This window comes from Aulonocara stuartgranti (assembly GCF_965226115.1).
Source record: "Aulonocara stuartgranti genome assembly, chromosome: 7".
NCBI classification, from domain to species: Eukaryota; Metazoa; Chordata; class Actinopteri; order Cichliformes; family Cichlidae; genus Aulonocara; species Aulonocara stuartgranti.
In genome coordinates, this window is record NC_138945.1 from 24,353,213 (window position 1) to 24,373,831 (window position 20,619).

At 41.8% G+C, this 20,619-nt stretch overlaps 1 protein-coding gene across 2 annotated transcripts in view; it reads left to right on the forward strand.

Annotated features, from left to right (window-relative positions):
• Positions 1 to 4,600: 4,600 nt before the first annotated feature.
• Positions 4,601 to 20,619, forward strand: part of unc5cb (unc-5 netrin receptor Cb) — a 132,965-nt gene continuing 116,946 nt past the window's right edge. For both annotated transcript variants that reach the window (XM_082539682.1, XM_082539683.1), the window contains exon 1: positions 4,601 to 5,356. In XM_082539682.1, the coding sequence (XP_082395808.1) occupies positions 5,239 to 5,356 (118 nt within the window). In that variant the 5' untranslated portion in view covers positions 4,601 to 5,238. The remainder of the gene's footprint in view (positions 5,357 to 20,619) is intronic.

Sequence of the window (20,619 nt, forward strand, 5' to 3'; positions counted from 1 at the left end):
TTCCCTCTGCCAGTGTCCAGGTGACTCAGGGATGTGTGGAGCAGGTGAGATATGGCATCGTCTGTGGAACGATTAGTCCGGTAAGCAAACTGAAGTGAGTCGATGGTGGGAGGAAGTGAAGAAGTGATGTGATCTCTCATCAGTCTTTCAAAACACTTCATCACAATTGAAGTCAGCCATTTGTTGTTTTAATTGCTGCGGCGTCGAAGCGAGCATAAAACGTGTTCAGCTCATCAGCCAGTGAAGCATCGGCATTCATCATTGAAGAAGCTGGTCGTTTATAGTCCGTTATAGTCCGCAGTCCTTTCCACAGGCTCCTAGAGTCGCACTGTCGTAGCTGTGACTCTAGTTTTTCCCCGTAGCTCCGCTTTGCCTTTCGGACCGCGCTGCACACGTTGTAGGACGCAGCCTTGTATAGGTCCATATTACCGGAGACGAGCCCTTCATTGTAGGCAGCGGTGCGTGATCTCAGAGCGTCGCGGATGTTTTTATCCACCCACGGCTTCTGGTTGGGAAACGTTCGGATGATAGTTCTTTCTGCTGTGTCGTCCGCTAGTTTCCCGATAAATCCCACAACATGTTGATGTCATCAGAGCTGCGCCGAAACATGTCCCAGTCTGCGTCATCCAGTGCGTCCTGCAGCGCGGCCACCGATTGGTCCGTCCAGCGAGCGACCTCCCTCCTGATTGGTGGTTGCTGCTTTAGCCTTTGTTTGTAAGCAGGTATGAGGAAGATGGCGGAATGGTCCGATTTTCCAAATGCCGGCAGGGGCTGAGCCTTGTAACAGTTCTTGAACGGGGTGTAGCAGTGGTCTAATGTCCTCGTGCCCCGCGTGGGACAGTTGATGTGCTGGTGAAGGTTGTGAAATGTCCGTTTGAGATTCACTCTGTTAAAATCTCCCATAACAATGAGTGCGGCATCTCGGTGAAGTGTTTGTTGATGTGTGAGAGCCTCATGTAGCTCACATAAGGCAGTGTCCGAGTCCGCGTGAGGCGGAATGTAAACAGTGCAGGCAATGACCGCAGTGAATTCCCGAGGGAGATAGAAAGGGCGACACTTAACGATCAAAAGCTCCAGATTGGGCGAGCAAGAGCGTGTGAGTGGGGAGATGTTTGTGCTGTCGCACCATCTGTTGTTCACCATCAAACACACTCCACCACCTCTTTTCTTCCCCGACTCCATTGTCCTGTCCATGCGGTAAACCGAAAAGAACCCCGTCGGCTGCACGGCGTGGTCTGGTATCGCTGGGTTCAGCCAAGTCTCGGTGAAGCAGAGGAGGTTGCAGTCCCGAATGTCTCTCTGGAACTTGATTCTGGCTCTGAGGTCATCAAGCTTGTTCTCGATGGATTGAACATTGGCTAGCAGGATACTGGGCATGGGTGCGCGGTGTGCGCGAGCCCGTAGCCTGTTCCTGATGCCGGCTCTTTTACCTCGAGGCCGTCGCTTAGGGTCGCGTCTATATACCTATCATTCCTTTCAGAAGACTGAATTACTCAAATGCATATACATATATATATATATATATATATATATATATGTATATATGTATATGTATATGTATATGTATATATATATATATATATATATGTGTGTGTGTGTGTGTGTGTGTGTGTGTGTGTGTGTGTGTGTGTGTGTGTGTGTGTGGACATCACCATACAGTCCTGTGAAAAAGTATGTAGCACCTTCCTGATTTCTTATTTTTTGCATATTAGTCAAACTTACATGTATCAGGTCATCAAATGCATTTTATTAATAAACAAACATAACCTGAATAAACTTTAAAAAGGGATTTTTTAAAATGATGATGATTTAAGTGAAGAAGAGCCCCAATCTTCTTTGCATAGTTGTTTAATTCAGCCACACAGAAACATGTTGAGCATGAAAGACCTGCTTAAGATTGTGTTCTGTGTGGTCAGCAGAGTTTTTCACCTTGAAACTCTCCCATGGATTTTTCTTTTGTGACCTCCTAGATGAGTTGTTGATGTGCTCTTGGAGTAGTTTTATGAGGCTGGCCACTCCTGGGAAGGTTCGCCACTGTTCCAAGTTTTCTCCATCTGTGGATAATGTCTCTATCTGTGGTTCACTTGAGTCCCAAAGCCTTAGAAATGGCGTTGTAGCCCTTTTTAAACTGATAGATGTCAATGACTTTGTTTCTCATCTGTTTTTGAGTTTCTTTAAATTGTAACATGTGTTGGTTTTTGAGATCTTTTAGCCTACTTTACTTTTTCAGACAGGTTCTTCTTAAGTGATTTCTTGATTCAGCAGCTCTGGCAGTAATCAGGCCTGGGTGTGGCCAGTGAAGTTCACCCTCACCTTTCCAAAAAGTGTGCTTAATTACAATTCATTTTTGATTTAACAAGGGGGACAATTACTTAGCCAGGTAGGGTTGGATAGCTTTTTGCCTTAATAAATGAAATCATCATTTAAAAGCTGCATTTTGTATTTACTTGGGTTTTCCTGATCTAATATTACAGTTTGTTAGATGATGTGAAACATTTAAGTCTGACAAATGTGCAAAAACTTAAGAATTCAGGATGCGGACAAATACTTTTTTCACAGCACTGTGCATAAAAAGGATTACAGAGAAGGGGGGAATACTGTGTTTCTTGAATTAGATTCATATTTGAAAAGTTTAATTTTGGTACAGAGATAGTGTCAAGTTCACATGCCACATTAATCACAGTGCCGGGAGCATTGCCTAGGCATCTCTGATGCATATGCAATTACTTATCAGCTTTTATTGAAATGACTGAAACAAATTTCCCCCTGCAAAGCAAAAGTCATGTATATGTCTGTGTGTCTCTGTGTGTGGGTTTGAAAGTCTGCGAGGCTGAGCTCATCATCGATCAGGTTTTGTGACATGCTATTATTACTTCTAAATAAAGCAGAAAATGGAAGCACCTATTTGCACTATACTGGTAGGGAATATAAGAAACATTTTGTGCTCTACTGTGCAGGAAAAAATTATTCTGATTTATTCTGCTACTTTATGTTGTAGCTGTGTAAACAAGGAAATGTGCAGTTATAGGTGATGGATGCTTGTGACTAAAAAGTGGCCGTATCTATGTGGGGATCATTTTCATGTTTTAGATGTCTGAGTTGTTGTCTCCTTTTAATCAACAAAAACCCTCAAACCTTTTACCAACTTCTGCGATACTTTAAATTCTCAAGTGGTTATCCTCATTCCCCGCTGAAAACCAAACAAAATTTAGATGTATGAAAAAAATTATTTTGTTTTTTCTTCTTTCCTCTCCAGTTAATCATCTCATAGCCGCTTGTACTTATTTTGTGACCCTTTGCCAGAGAGCAGTGGGGATAAGGGAGTGGGTATTCAGGTTTTTCTTAATGTGCGGTGGAAGACCAGGGGAAATATTTTGTTTTTAAGGAGCCAGAAGTTCTTGTATTTATTTTAAAAGTCTTGAATAATTTATTTGGTCATTGGCTGCTTTTTCACATATTTTCAGTCCAGTCCTTGTACCATACTATTTTCAGAGCAATGTGTTTGTTTGTTCAACAACTTAAAACTGACCTATAAGGACACCTATGAATTAGCATATCTCAGCATGGTGTGTTGTTTTTTGTTTTTTTTTCCTTACAAAAAAAACAAAAGCCTGAGGAAACTGAAATAGGAAAAAATCCAGATCACAGAGCTGTCACGGGACCTGACAGATGTGGTCTTGCAGGATAAGTAGCTGTCAAGAAGCCATTTTTAAGAAAGGGCAACAGGGAGAAAAAACTGAGGTATTCCAAATTACACCAAAACTGGTGTGAAAATCAATGGCGATATGTCTGATGGAATGATGAATTGAAATTTGAAGTATATGGTCAGTATGAAGTTTATCGTCAGTTTGAATGGAAGAGAGGTACAACGGTGAGTGTCTACAGGCATCTGTAAAACACAGTGGAGGCTCTGTCATTGTTTGGGGCTGCGTTTCAGCCAGTGGTGTTGGAGATCTTGTCAATATTGATGGAATTATGAATGCAGAAAGTACAGTGAGATTTTGAGCCACCTTATAGTGTCTGATTGGCCAGTGCTTTATTTTTTTTTTTAGCAATACAATGATCCCAAACGCACTGGCAGTAAAAGCATACCTGGTTAGAAAAACACCCAATGGAACACTATCACTCATGGATTGTCCTCCCCAGAGCCCGGACCTCAGCATTACTGAAGCTGTTTGGCATCAACATATTGACTTTTAAGCTTATATACTGTATTTCCACGTATGTTTGCACATTTCAGTAAACCTTCCCATTTTCCTTGCAAAATATAAAGAAATTAAGGGTGACTAAATATTTTTGCAAAGTACTCTTAAATTAACGACTTATATCATATATGTAGGGGGGAGTTTGTTGATGTTATGGTGCTGATCTGTATTTCTAAAGTTCAAATGGAGGTAAAAACATTTTCACTGCGCATCTCTAAGCCTTACTACACATAAATGAGTATTTAAAATCGTTTTTAAAAAACAATATTGAAATGGGCTTAAACAGCTTAAAAGGATTTCCCCTAATGATACTTTAGTTTTGGATGCAGGAATTTACGCGCAAGTACAAGCGTTACATAACGGATTCCACTGCATACACTCATATTTCTGTTAATCTAATTTCTGTCTCGTAGTCTAACCTGGATGAATGCGTGATTAAAATTCTCAGCTGAAAAAAAAAAAATCAGCATCCATTCCTCGCTGCTGTCCGGGCCAGGTTTTGATGCAGCGCCGCCACTTGCCGGAGCACTTGGATTGGCTGAAGGAGCAAGGTAGCCCGCAGAGACGGCTCCTTGCCCTGGTTCGTTCAGTGCCGTCAGTGGAGCGCTGGAGACGCGGTGCACGCACACACACTGCTCTCTCTCACTGCACGAGTGAAAAAGGGTTCTGCACAGACTCGGACTCTGCTGGACGGACTTTGCTTTCATGTGGGAGCATGAATTTGCCGTCAGAACATCGATCCACACCTCTAGCAAGTGAACCTTTAGAGGGAAAAGCAAGCGGATACAGATTTTAATGCAACATCCTCTGTGACAGAGGGCGATGCACCCACCTCTTGTTTCATAAAGTGTCACATGTTTGCAAAAACACTGCGCTGGATATATTTTGTCGAAAGCTATTTTTTCTTTCTTTTACGCCCGGGTTGTGAGGGTTTGTGGAGTGCTGCGCAGCGTAACGAGGGACACCAGCGCGCATTTCATATCAATTTCTCAGTGACTGGGACTCGCCTTAGAGCGTAGTTTGACTCCTCATCATGGGGTACTCTGCGCGGACTGACAGAGAAGGAGGAAGATCGCCGAGATCCTGTCCAGAGATGCCGACCGTATCCTGGCTTTTGCTTTTCCTTCTGGTTGACATCGGTGTAGCTCAAGGTAAACTTTAAAGTGTATTCTTCACCAGTGAACCTTTTGGCTTTGCTCTCAGGAAAACTTTTATGAACTCTCGTGGCGCTGTTGTGGTGGGCAAGACAAAACGGAATCATAATTAGTCACACTCCTAATAGAAGAATACAGTGTGCCACTTCATGCCCCCGAAGTTCGGCTGTACTAGAAATAATAGGCTGTAGCCTTCATTAAAGCAAGCTGCCTACTGCTAAGCAGTTTTATGTGAGGTAAATATGAAGATACTACATCCAAAGAAGCCTTCACTGGGGGAAAAAAGTTTTTATTCAATAATTTATATTAACTACGCTTTGCACTTGGAAACCAAAGCATCACAGCCCTGCATCTGTTTCTCTGAGGAAAGAAATGGAGAAGTGTTGCTTTGAAGCTCAAGAGATGCCCTTAATATTGTGGCTGTTGCTTTAAATCTTCCTAAACCGTTAAAGATTTTAGTGTAGGCACACAAAAAAATAGCATTACACATAAAAAAAACGTGTTAGAAAACTGTAATTAGCCACACGAACCCTGAATCACAGCAAGTTATTACAGGTAAAATATAACATGTAGACCATTACCTGCAGTCATATTAGAATATTCCTGTTCGGGCTGCTATTAATCAAATCAAGAAAGCTGAACTTCCATTCATTCTCATATTATTCAATCTTACTCAGTGTTGATTGATGACTGCTGTAATCCCCAAATTAGAGGTCCACTATTTGAAAACAATCAGATCATCTAAGAATGAAGAATGATCTCAAAGCCCAGTGAAGCTAGTAATGCTTAAATGATCTTGACTTTTTGCTCAGGAGAATGTCTAATTAAATAAGGAAGTTTCAGTCGTGAAGTGAAGTTTGCCAAGAAAATCTTCAACACCCCCCCCCCCCCCCCCCCCCACACACACACACACACACACACACATATCTCGGCAGCGAGCTTTAATTTGTCATTATGCTTGGTTTCAATCAGTAAGCAGATTTACAAAACCTCTCCTTCAAAGAATTGCCTGGTGAAAGATGTTTCTGTAAACTGCAGAGTGGCTTTCAGTCACAGAAATCTTGGAGATAATGCCACAACACCTGAAGCCATTTACTTAATCTTCTTTCTACCGTGCAAGATTGTCAAACAAAGGGAGCTGAGAAAAAGCCATCTGTGTTAGGATTTAGTGTTCACTATGTGTTTGTGCATGTGTATCAGACGCCAAGAGTGTATGTCTGTGGAATTAAGGTAGGTGGTCTGTCTTGTCTGGAATCTACTGTTGTCTGAATAACATGATGAGATGGAGGGGAGGGGATGGGAGGGGAGGTTTGACCATTTCAGATATACTCCCTTCTGCAGTGACATCATGAACAGTTAGGGGTTTTTTTTTGTGAGGCTTCAGTGTTCATGCAAAAGTGTTACAAGCTCAAATTGAAGTCTAAGCACATATCCCAGACAGGGGAAGAGGGTCTGTGAGCAACCTTATCTAGCTGCTCCAGACCTTCATCTCACTCCTACATAGTTAATGAGCAAGAAGAGGAAGAGGAAGAAAGAGAGAGGGAAAAAACCCCAGCACAGGTCCAGTTTCTGAAGGGCATGGTGAGATGACATAATACCCATTCCAAAACCCCAGAGAGCCCTGTGCCATTGACTGGATGGGAATACGAACAAGGTTCTTATCTGTCCATTAAGAAGTCGATACACTAGGAGAACATTGTTTGAGCCTAATTAATGGGCCTCGCTATTTTGGGGCACTGATGAGCTCTACACATTTTCTAATCGCTGGAGAGTCACTTCTTCAGTGTAAAACTACTGGTGATCAAAGTGGCTCACTTACCCGGGCGCTCTCTGTAACGCTGTGCTTCTACTCGCAGCTCTTCAGACCTACTTTCTGTGGCTGTAAATATGTGTTTACAGTTTTTATTTATTTTTTGAGAGTGCTTTCTAATCCTCTAGACAGAGGCGAGCACCGGGAAGTGATCCTTCTCATTAACCTGCTGGACTCTTCAGAAAGGAGACAAGTTGAGACAGATATATGCAATGAGCTGCCAGGAAAGTAGCTGAGGGCTCTGACAGCAGCTTGATTTGAAACCCTTGGTGCAAGAAAAGATACAATTCAGTTTTTTCCATGGAGGTGTCAGAGCTCCACCGTACTGTTAAAGCTGATGGAGGATGTCAAGTTCTTACAGGGAACATATGGAATAGCTGCTCTGATAAAAGATTTATTGGCAGGTGTGCAATCAGGTTGTATTTTTAATTATTATTATTATTTTTTTAAATCTTGGAAAAAAACCAAGACATCTGAGATTAAACAGTTATTGTGCCGCATTCAATTTAGCAGTGGATCCTCTCTTTTCCGTCACATTCTGCCCCGCCCTAAAAGTCCAAACTCCCTCACCATTGGGCTGTGGCTCATTTTAGTCCAGTTCACATTTATTTATCCAGGTTTATTAAAATAAAAAAAAATCAATAAATGCATATTAACCATATATGCTGCTCAATAGTCTTTAGTGGGTAACATGCATGTGTTGTGCTACATGCATGATAAGGGAGGGAAAATCACTTTTTTAAGGTGTTTCCTTTTTCTCGATTTCCTTTCATTTCCATGGCTGACCTTAACGCTGGCATTTATATAGTGTACCTCTTGTGTTAGGCAGTGGATACATGGGCGCTGGCATTCCTGGGATTAGTTCAGTTTTTCCACAGCGCTGTTCTCGTGCTGCCTCTCACACCATGTTTCTGTCTCTCCTGCCTCTCCACTTTCTGATGATGTGTCCTCTGAGGATTGTTTATGGAGAGAAAAAGTTAAAGGACAGCTATGGTTTCAGATATATTGTAACTCATACACAGTGAGGCTTCTTTGTTTTCCTTGTACGACACACTCGTTCAGCTTTTAGGCTACTTCTGTGTGCTTCGTAAAGAATGCAGGTAAATGTGAATGTTGTTTTTTTTGTTTTTTTCCCTGCCTATTATTATTCTAAGAGGCTTCCCCTGGGGCTGCTAACATTACAACCATAGAGGTCATTATATAAACTGGGTCTACATGCACAATGAGAGCATTGTGCGAAGAAGCAGTACATATAAATGACCTCCTGTGATAGCCTTTGCCATCAATGCAAGCTCGCAGTACGTGATATTTAAAGCAAATTTATGTAACTGAAGGATTTTGTGTAAGTGAAGGAAATTAAGATTGAGCTGTGATATGCACAGGTGAACGAAGAGAGCAAAGTAAAAAAAAAAAAAAGTGTGTACACAGTATGGCTGTGTGAGGTCACAGTTGCATGCTGGTTGCGATTTAAGCCAGACGGAGCCTGGTAGCGAGTGATAATTACTGTGAAAAGTAGCTGCTGAGTTTGCTTCCTTGCTCTACTTGATGTCATATGCTATTGTTATGAACGCAAAAAATATACTCTGTTGCTATTTTGGGGCCGGGAACAGCTGTGGCGGCGGACACGAATACTGTCTGTCATTGCACTCAGGCCTGTCGTGAAGATTTTTTTAATTTACTTTGGTTATGTGTTCACATTCCCCTTTAGTTCAAGTCTTCTATCTAAGAATTTTTTGGCCAGTTCATCAGAATGCCTCGGTTTGATTATTTTGTGCCTTTTCTTTTCTTTTCCAATCTTACCACAGCACTTGAACTTTTACTTTTACCTCAGTTTGATGATGCAAATATGGCAGAGTACCAAATGATGTCTAAATCAGTCACATTTTTATAGATGGTTCACAAAGTGGGGTCTGGGGACCCCCGGGGAACGTGACCCATATCCAAGGATAATTTTCTATAAATAACTGAAGTGTTCTATATCATTAAAAACTGCATGTGATCAGTCGGTGACCATTTATGTCAACAAAAAATATTATGCCAACCAAAAATATTGTGTCCATTACTCCCTCCCCCATTATCAAAATAAAGCCAAAAGAAACTCTGACATTGTGATACATCATGTCAGTTTCTCATGAAACCACTCACATCTCTTAGGGTGTGGGGAACCATTCCTGCTGCTATATACTCATTAGCCAGCTTGCTAGCCTTCCATCATCAAGAGTCAAGCCAGTCGACATTTTGAGTAACACTAAGCCTAAAATCCCTAAACTCAAGGGGACCACTGGGATTTTTCTTTCTCTCCCTCCTAATGGGCCTAAAAACATTAAACTGGCTAATGTTTCAAATAATGTGTATATATAATGGCTCACTGGGATTACCTCTTTAAACTGTACAAGTTCAACACACAGTAATCCCAGTTAGTGGATATTTAGCTCTGCCCCACCCACCTTCTATTCAAACCTTCTGTTTGTTAGAGACAGCCAATCTGAAGAATGTGAGAGGAGTTAATACGGCTTTGTTTCCGACGGTGGATAAACCGAGGCACGCTATAAGATTAATAAGTAATATGTGATTGAATCATGCAAAGCTGCTCCAGTAGAATCCTTGGATAAACTGTGGACCTGGAAATGAGCATATTAAGACCACCATAATCTCCCCTCAAAACCACTAGAATGTAAATTCCTTATCAGAGAGTTAAAAACTTAAAATGTCCTATAAATTCTGCCTTGTTTTTCTCAACTTATGTTAAAATGTAATCCCCGATCATCAGCATAAGAGAAAGTTGAAGCTCCTTGTAAACTAAACCTAAACGTTTTCTTTTTCCTACTGAGTTTTGTGTTAATGCTTCCATGCAGTTTTGATGTGTTGTGCTCATACTGCATGCCTTTAAAGCAATTTACAATTTAGCATTGCGAGTATACTTGATTTGTGGGGTGAATAATAATGATCTCAGATTGCCGTGTGCTAAAATCTTGAAGTAAATGAAAAGAGATTTGGGGAGGGGGGACTTCAGAGAGGGACAGAAAGATTAGAGGTGAGGAGGAGGAGAGGGACCTCGAGGCAGGAGAGGGTGGGTGAGAGAAAAGGGTGAAAGCAAGATATGGAGTGAGGACAGGGACAGGCTTGGAAGGAGAAGAGAGTGTGTCATTAATCACCCTGTGTGACACTCTCAACTACAGGGGAGCTTCACAGTGCAACATTCACTCCTATTAGCAGTCCATTAGCAGAACTCGGCACAAGTAGCAGCACTTGACAAGCAGGCCTTTGCCAGGGAGGGTGACTTGTGTCTCAATACAATGCATGCTGCACCACCTAGATTGCGGGCGTGCATGATTTTTCTTTTTAGGGTACAGTAAGTTGGAGTGCACCACAAGGCAGAAATTACTCGCATACTGTAGGCTACGGACAGCAAATGAAAATAATTGTATAAAAGGTCCCACTTTCAATTACGCTGCTGGATGAGATCGGAGATAATGATTGTGAAGACGACGATAGTGGTGACCTGATTTCCTACCTGCTGTACACCCTTTGCCAGAAAGCGGCTCTCCAAAGTTGAGATGGCTGATGCATTAGAGGTACAGTCATTTCTCATTCAAAGGCTTGTTGGCCTCTTACTAGCCAAGAGCCCTGTGATTACAGGAGCCTCGGCAAGGGAGGGAAGGGGGTGTGGACCACTGTCCCTGCTCTTGATCTACAGTTCATTTATGATTAAAGATCAGAGCCGGCAGTCAGAAAATCAGGGGTTGAGGTGGGGTACAGAGGAGGACAGAGCCAAAGGGAGAGAGAGAAGTGATTATGAGTTAAGTGGCCCTTCTCATGCCATTATAAGCAGCAGGGCTGACAGAGCACATCATGAGTGAGTATAAGTACACACTCCACTCCTGCCCTTTAATTTGGCATCATGGCCTCCCCCCTGATGTTCAACCACTAATGTCCTCCTGCATTTTTGTGTTCCTAACAGGATATCAGCCAAGGACAGGCAGGTAAATGAGGGGAAAAATATGTGGAAGGAACTCAAAGGAAGTCTCACTGTATTTGTGCGTCATGTTTTTTAAAATGGAAGGAACGGCCTGGCATTTACGTAGGGCTTTTCTAGTCTTACACTGCACCTTTTCAAACACATCCATAGAGCACTTGTGTTTTATGGACTTAAGCACTTTATCTATCTTGCATCCACACCTGTGGCCAATTTAGAATAACCAATTAACCCGACGTGCACATGTTTGGACTTTGGGAGGAAGCCAGGCATGCAGGCACAGGGAGAAAATGCAAAGTCCACACAGAAAGGCCTGAAGACCAATTAATTAATCAATACGTGTTTCTTAAAGATTTGTTAAAGATGCACAATAACAAATTATATTTTTTATACAGTAAACTAACTCTTATCCCATATTTCTGATGTGTTTTTTTAATACAATTGTTTAATAACCATTTGCATTTTACTATAATTGAGCTGTTGCTGTTTCCAGACATGCTATTTACTCTTGTAAAGTTGATTAGGATACAAAATAAACAGAATTAGGGGGGATTTGAGAAGCTCCTAGAACGTGGCTAATCTTATGTAGTCGCACAGACGCTATAAAAAGCAAAATGTGCTGGCTGACAGAATGCAGTTATTTCCCTGATGTCCTTTAACGTTGTTCCCTGTAGTCTTAGTTTCCTGGCCCAGCATGGAGTATGAACAGCCTCGGTAACTGCTACAGAGCAAGCACTGGTCTGATGTGGCATAGCTCAATAATCTAGGCCAAAGATGGGTGGTAGGAAGTTTAAAGGTAAAATAATCCATCATCAATCCATATTCTATTTTCTCATGCCTATCCAATTTAGGGTACACCCTGGACAGGTCACTATGCTGTTGCAGGGATAACATATTCAGTCAGCTAGCCAGCCGATAATTGTAGCTTAAAATACTGATGTTCACCAGTCATTGGAAATTGTTGACAACCAACTTTTGAACCCTAACACTGTCATTAGTGTGCTTGTATCTCCTACATACATGCATACTAAATATTCCTGGTTAGATGTAAGAAATTCCCCAAAAACAAACGTATTGTAGCTGATTGATAAATAATTGGGACTCTACAAACAGTCTTGAACACAGATATCATCCTTTCATACTCTTTCAGTGCTCTACTCTGTTACCATCACATTACCATCATTTCTGCTAAAACCAGACTAAATGTTTAGTTCTGATGAGGAAATCGGTAATGAGCGAGATGATGTCAGTGGTGACTCATAACACCTGACCTGAGTCACAAATATAGCACAGAATCACTCAGGTTTTGGTGTTTCTATAGAAATTCAGTCTCTTCCTCTCAGAATGGAGATGCAGCTGCTATCCCTCCCTCAGTTCTGACTCTGATTGACAAAGCTAAACCCTTAATCCCGGCTTTGCCCCGTCTTGTGCTCAGAGGCAGAGCCTCACTCGTGGAATGAGACAAAAGCAGATATATACAATGAAAAGGAAGAACACTCATCTGTAATAAATGATTTGAGAAGCCGGCTTATATTGACTTAAACCATCAAGTGGAAACAGCCGCACATTTTATATACCTGCAGACTTCAACGTTTTCCTCATTTTGTTGTCTCATCTCTGCATTTGTTAGAGGGGTGGTGGTTTCCAGTTGCTGCGCTAACGTCTGGTTGGGGAGGGCTGTGGTCTACGTATGTCAGCAGAGCAGAGAGGAAGGGGGTGGAGGTTATAGGACCCCTTGTCCCGTGTGAAACATGAGAGTAGGAGACCCACGCTCCCCATTTCCTGTCTTTACTTTATCAGCATCCGGCTCTCTTGTTATTCCTGCACTCTTAAAGCATCTGATGAAAGCCCGACCACAGATAAATGTTTGTGCCGTCTTGTTTTTTTTATGGGGCTCAAATGAGGTACTTTACCCGCCCGTCCCCCTCCTTCATTCTCTCTCTCTCTTTTTTTTGCCTCATTCCTGTCTGCTTTTGAGATGCCACAAGAGAAGTTATAGTCTCTGGTTTATATTATGGTTCCTTAAAGATAGGCTTGGGACATCTAAAAGGACAATGGGAGCTCTTGTTCTTCAAAAAGAGTAAATTTTTGCTAGACATTGGGGAAGAGACTTAGGAAAAGTTGTATTTTTTGTCTGGAAAGCCACATTTGTGCTGACTGTGTTAAATATATCTGTTTCTACCTACAGATTATTTGGCATCCTTTAGATCTGGGCAGTGAAAATTGGTAATATTTTGAAAATCCTAACTCCTAGCTATGTCCTTTGCGCTCCACTCTTTTACCATTTTAGAAATGTTCATGTACTGTACACTCATAAATTCACCGTGCTTCTGTTTTCTTAGCCTTCTTGCATGACTATGGTGTTTTGTGTGCTGTGCGTCTCTTTGTGTGCGCACATTGTTGTTTGCCTGCATATGGTGACAGAGTGTGTGTGCATGCGCGCATGTATGTTTATTCAATAATAACAGAGTCCGAGAAAGTCTGTTTCAGATAAATCTGTGTGAATACCAGACCATTCATCCCTAGGAAATCAATCTTTCTCATAATTCCCCTCATTTTTCTTCCATCTGTTATCTACAGAGCTGCCAAACAGACTTTTAAACAGAGCAGACCATTACCAGGGGGCAGAATTAAATGTGTGTCAGAATGCCAGCCTGTAAAGTTGTTGTTTTTACTGAGTTAAATGAGGTGCTAAATTAAAGCTTCACAATTGTTATGTACTGCTGGATGATTGATCCCCCCGCCCAACCTTCCATACACTCCTGTTGAGTCAAAATGCAAGAGAGGGATATTTAAAAAAAACACACGTCTCTTGAAATCATGCTCGTCTTGTCTTTTTTTTCTGTAATTACACTGTGCGTGTCTCAGCAAACACTGCGGAATTCATCAGGTTTAATGTAAAAAAAGAAGACGACTTTAAAAGCAGCGTTAACTACACACTCTACCACCATCATGTCTACCACCACAGGCTCAAACAGCCTTGTGCCTGACCTGTTTTCAGCATTTCAGGCTTTATTGCTGCAAGTCCAGTAATAGTTTGAGGTTGCACTTGGGTGTCAGCACTTTCCTGTGTGTTTGTGTGTGTGTGCGTGCCATATCTCCACGATCAGACCCTGGTGTTTTAAGTAATGGCAGACAGTGTTTAACTGGGGCAGGCTCAATGGGTCTCATTTAAAGGGGGCCCAGACAGAAGCCCCACGGTGAAAGGTTATTTTATGACTCCTAACATGTAAAGCACACCGTTGAAGCTGCTGCAATTTGTGGGCTTGCCAGAGCAGGCAAAATGTACTGTATTGTTGTTCTTCTGGAATCTGTCAGGAAACCAAAAGGCGGTGCTAATAAGTTACTCTGTTGTCTTTTGATTTGTATGCATTCCTATTTTAATGAATGATATTGAGATGAGGTTGCTAATAACAGAAGGCAAATGAGCAAATCTGAAAGTTCACTTCTGTAGCTAAATGTCAGAATTACATTATGCTCTAAGACAAAAGGATTGAAAAAAGCAGCACAATATTTTCCTGCAGGGCATTGCATTCATATATTCATTGGTTTAAATGCGCTTACTTTAATACAGTATAAAAGTTGTACGGTGCAATAATAAATTGGTGGTAGAGGAGAGCTTGCAGCTTTGCCTTTGCCCCTTTCAAGAACTTAACCAAAGAGTAGGCAGAAATTGAATAATGGATGTTGTTGTGATGATTTCTCAGAAATACGAGGGGGGTTGGCAGCCCCCTCCCCCCAAACCAGGTCAAATGTCTGAAATGGATATATTTTGTATACAGGATGAGCTTTACTGCATTCAACACAACTCTTGTTTGATGTGTAACCTTCACAAGCTCCTAGTCCATCCAGGCTTGAACACAAAATAGACGTTTATTGTGTTTTTTTTTATGGTACATTTTACAGACTTAGGGATACATGCATATTGGAGCGCCAGTACTGTTCCATTTTGAAAGGATAATTTTCTGCAGTTTAGAAATATGCATGAATAGCTCAAAGTTAAACTTGGTGGTTCTGAAGCTGTCAGTTGGGTGATTGCTGTGTGGTCTTTGACAACCTGTTTTTAAAATGTGTTTACGGTGTTTCCAGAAGGATAGATGCAGCTTTCCTTTACCACCAGTATAAAGTTATTTGCTAGAACTTGTTTCACATCATGGCATTTGACTGCCTATTTACAAAGCTAGCTGCTCTGCAATCAGTCATCTGTACTTTCAATTCAATGCAGTTCAATTCAGTTCAGCTTTATTTATATAGCACCAAATCAGAACAGTTGCCCTAAGATGCTTCATATTATAAGGTCAAGGCCCTACAATAATACATTATAAAAGATGTACAGTGCAATAATGGCCAAATAGTGCTTACCATTAGCATGTCATTGTGGCTTCATAGTGTAGTCGTTCACTTGACAAGCAAAAAGAAGCAAAAAGTTTCCCGCTGTCAGGCCTTTAGTTTTACTGGTAGTTATAATATTGGCAATAATACCTTAATATTGTATTAAATGTAGAATTTTTGGAACATCACACATTCTATTCGATTTTCCATTTTGAATAGGATTGCTCCTGGTAACTAGTTTGCTAGGTTTTTAAACAAAAGAAAAAAAAACTGGACTAGTTGCACTTACTGAAAGATGGAGAACATTTAAGCATGCTTGAAACAGACAAAGTTTACCATTGGCCAAAACCAATATCTTGTGTGTATTTTATGAGCTATATCAAAATTTCTTCTTGAGTCAAATGATGTTTTAGTTAGCATGTTGAAACATTTGGCTGTGTCTAACCTTGCAAGCACGCACAGTGTCAGATTAGTTTGTTTGTTTTGCTAACCTCAGTAGTGCTCGTAACAGTAGCCTCGGTCTCTTTCATGCTAGCTGCTATAGCCCAGTGCAGATAATGGTAAAACCTGGGTCTGTTATAGTTTGAACACCATCTCTGATCTGGTAACTATCAGTTTTTAAGTAAAATAAAATGGGAATACATTTTACTGACTAGTATTTCTAGCTGACTAGGAAGGTTAGCAACATTTATACTTCTAGTCACACACAAGCATATAGGAAATGAGAGGGGGAGAGAGAGACGTGGACCAAAGCTCTCCCTCTGGCCTGGAGTGGATGATGTGGTTTATGGTCAGCATTTTAACCACCAAGGCACAGGAGTGCCCCTCTGGTATCAGGGGTTTGTCAACCTACCCATCACTTTTTAAAGATAATTGCTCATAACACACTTGAAGGGTTTGTAGAGCTGCTCTCCCTTGAGTTAAATCGATGGAGAAGCGCAATCTCGGTTAGGGGGGGGGAAAAAATGGCAGAGCTTAGTAAGATAACAGGCTTGTTTCTCTAATTCCAGACATCCATAAACTATGACTCCATACAGTACACCAGCTGCACTGGAGTCAGCACACTAACTGTAAACCGATACACCATAATGGCTTGCTGTAGATATGCAGGAGCATGTGCAGCGGAAACCGATAATTCAGTGGTGACACACCACGCATAGGGGTTCCCATGGTTTTTAGGCTGACGTGAGGTAAGCTGATCCTTTCAGGTAAAAGCAAAAAGGTTTACACTGGGGAGATGTGGTGGGGGCGAGCGGGGTAACCTCTGCTGTGTAAAAGAAGGAGCAATACCGTAGTAAATTATCCCTGCTGATGAGTTTCCTCGGTAGTCGTTGCCCGGGTTCGTTACTTCTTGCATTTAGAAAGCTGCACATTACTAAATCACAGTATTTTTGTTTTTTAGAAGTCTACGAAGGCCTAACTTGCTTTCTGGTAGCCACTTTTTTTTATTATCACTTCTTTTCTCTACCAGATATTTTATTTAGCAGCTCATTATGACACCCAGGTAACAATATGTGGCCAGAGGAAGAGTAGGGAAAAAGAAAAGAGGTGAGGTGGATACAAGGATCTCAGAGCCAGGAATAGAAGAGCCACTCGTAAGCTGCATGGCTTTTACCCACAGGATGAACAGCCTGCGAGCATCCAGGATTCAGACACATTAACCCTCAGCTATTCTGGGCTGTTTTGTGTGGCTTTTTGTTCGTGGAAGAGAAGCAAAAATCTAGTAAACAAATACAACAGTGTCGAACAAACCAATGTTTTGTAAGGATTGGGCAGCTCTGAGCGTTACCAGCTCACTTGCATATTTCCATTCCCCTGCAGTTTCTTGGGAAATTTGGCTGAGTAATCTGAACCTTATTGTGTTTCTTCTCTGTGGAACACCAGATACCAGCGCAACCTGTTTTTGGTTTTGACTGCCATTTTTCTAGTTGGCAGTTGCTCACACAGAGATTGAATTTAGGGGACAAGGGCATGCAAACTCACGCTGGAATATTTACACAGTAGCTTCCATTCTCTTTCTGTTACTGTAGTTTGCTTTAATAAGAGCTTGACAGAATGCAGTACACTGTTGAAGGAATTTAAACCAGGCATGTCGAATCCAGGGAGTGTCAGCGGTCACTCCTTTAACACTGTTTTGTCTGAAGTCGTGGAGTCAAATTGGATTGATCAAAGCAGCTCTGACACACAAGGGTTGGACATGTGGGAGGACAAAAGTGATCAGCGTTTTGATGGATGTGTCACAATGAGGGGATGTAGCTGTCTAACATCTATCAGTGGATAAAGGTTTTCTCTGCTCAGCCTGTCACATCCAACTTTACTCATTTCATTTCTTTTCTTTTTTCCCGTTGGCTCTCTTCTCGCGCTCTGTTAGAAGAAGCTTCGTGTCAAGACGAGGGGAAAAAAAAATACTGTCAGTGCCCACAAAGAGAGTTTTTGTGAAGGCTTACAGGATTATTTGTTACTGCGTGGCCCCAGTTACATGCAGACAATCTCTGTCCTTTGAATTGGGGTGGTCTCTTGGGAGTGAAGCAGACATTTAAATTCAATCAGTTGCAATGCTCCCCCCTCCCTCCGCTCCCCCCCCTTTGCGAAACTCACTCATCATCTCACTTCGTTGATACAATTACGAGCTGTTCTGCATTGCCCATCTTGTTGTGATTATATATGTTTACATGGGAAGGAGGTGTTTACTGCGGAAACTTTGTCCACCCACCCGCCAACGCTCATTTAGCTACCGGAGAGAGAAAAAAGAGCTTCTGTGAGATTTAATGATATTTATCATCACGTGAAGAGAGTTATGATTTCCTGACAAACATTGTGATTGTATATTCCTGAGTAACATTCCCTTGAGATGAGCCGCTCCAGCTTTACTGTAAAAAAAAAAGAAAGAAGTTGATGTGTACATTGTACATTTAATTCCTCTAATTAGACAGAAGGCCCCTCAAACAACATATGTTTGTGCGTGGGGATCTATAGCATCGGCTCATGCAGCCTGTGCCCACATTTGCTTGTTTCTTGTTGCATTATAATATAATGGATATACAGGCCATATGCGGCTCTGTAGGCATATGCAGATTAAAATATCAGTAATGAGATGTTTTATTCTCGAAAATGTTTTTTTTTTTTATCTATTTTTTAATAATATAAAGTTCCAAAGAAATTATAACAACATAATATGAAACCAAAGAGAATAAATAATTGGATTAAAATTTTTTCTTTCATATTTTTGGCCTTCCACAACAGGGTAAGTAGTTTTTTAAGTGATTGCCTCTACAATCGGTCTCTTAAATTGCAGGAGACTTTTGAAAAGAGTGAATTAAATAATTTGTTTTCCATTTCATATTTTTAAGTACCCATCCACCCCTGGCCTTGCATTGTCCCATTACTGCCACGTCCTAGTGATAACATTGCCCCACTAATCTTACTGATGGTTACATTGCCTGCTCGGGCCCCCAGCACTCTGTTTTATTGGCGGAGCATTATTCGCAGTGTTTTGACCGTTGTTTACTCCACAACATGCCACTTGTTATCGTCTGCAGCAAATGGCCATGTCTTGACCAATCTTGTCTGGCTTTTGTCTACTTTCCACTGGACGAGCAGCCATTTAGTGCAAGGGTCAGGGTTGTAATTGACAGCCACCACTAAACAAATCTGCTCGGCCCGGCGGTAGACCAACCCCAGCTCCCGTCCCCTCCCGCTACTCTAATCTAACTAATGCACCCATGTGTGTGCTGGAAAGTGAATTAAGCATAGAAAACTCAATACCTGATCCATCTGACGGAGCTGCCTGCGTGCACATTAGCAGTTTCTCTGCAGCCTCTGTAATTGTATTACACAAGTTGGCCGCTCTAACGATCGGGCCTTACACACACTTACACACTCATACACACTCTCGTTGTTGTCGTTAATCGCTGCCTTCGCTGGCCCTGGAGGCGTGCAGCAGGCCAAGAACAGAGCGATCGGGAAGGGGGATGATGATGAGGCGAGGAGTTCAGCTCTCCCTCAAGGCTGACATGAAATGAAATCATGAAATCATAGTGTTTGTGTGTGTGTGTGTGTGTGTGTGTGTGTGTGTGTGTGTGAGCGGGTTTGTGTGCATTTGTGCTCTGAAGCTGGTATATTGCACTGCATGTTCTTTTGTTTTTATTGCTCTTTTGTCATACTCGTTGTATCTGCTTCTCTGCCTTCTAATCACTGTCTTTTTGGGCACTCCTGCTGTGTGGCCCTGTTTCTGTTTCTGGCATTCCTATATCCCTAAAGCCTGATATCTGTATACTGTCAGCAGTCCTACCCCTTGCCAGAGAATACAGCATGATAAGATGAGCTTAAACTCTCCTCCCTACTAATCCCCCTTATGTGGACCTATGCAAGGTTAGAAAAATATATCTCCTGAAGTATTTTTATATTATGCAGCAGATAAGGGCTAAGAACTAAGGAGATGCAGATGTAATAAACCATATATTTGATCTCAGTGGTACAGTATATGCGTACCTGTGATGATTATCCTCCTCACAGAGGTCGCTAGACTTTATCGCTGGGAGCCCAGAGAGCAGAATAAGATAGGGAGCAGAACAAAAGGACTCAGAGGGTGATTAAAGGGGTTGTTGTGTTGATTTGCTACGTGTTGTCATGCAAGCAACCATTTGCTCTGGTCCCACTAATGGAGAGTTCAGCTCGAATCCAAGGAGAAGCTCTTTAAAATTTTATTCCTTCTAACAGGCTGATTTATAATGATGAGTCCCAGACTCTTTCCACCACAGCAGGACATCACAAAGAATCCTGGGAAGCATTGGGACTATATATAGAGCTACCACGAAGGGACTACAGGCGCAAGAGAATTCAGCAGACAGATAGTGAAAGATGAGCCACACAGCCCAAGTCGAGGCTGACAGAGTATAGATGCCCGTTGTTGTCCGTGAGACTTCTGTGACCTGCACAGCTCCCAGGGCCTAGTGATACCCTAGTTGCCAGATGACATCCCATGATCTTGTGTCTGGGAAGAAGTCTAGCTGTTGTGTGTGTGTGTCCATGTGTGCTCCTGTGGAAAAATCCCTTAGGGAGGACTTTTCATCTACTTAGAGCGTAGGTCATCAGATATGCCTGTGTGTGTTCACCTCTGCGTCTGTGCACGTTCACATTTCT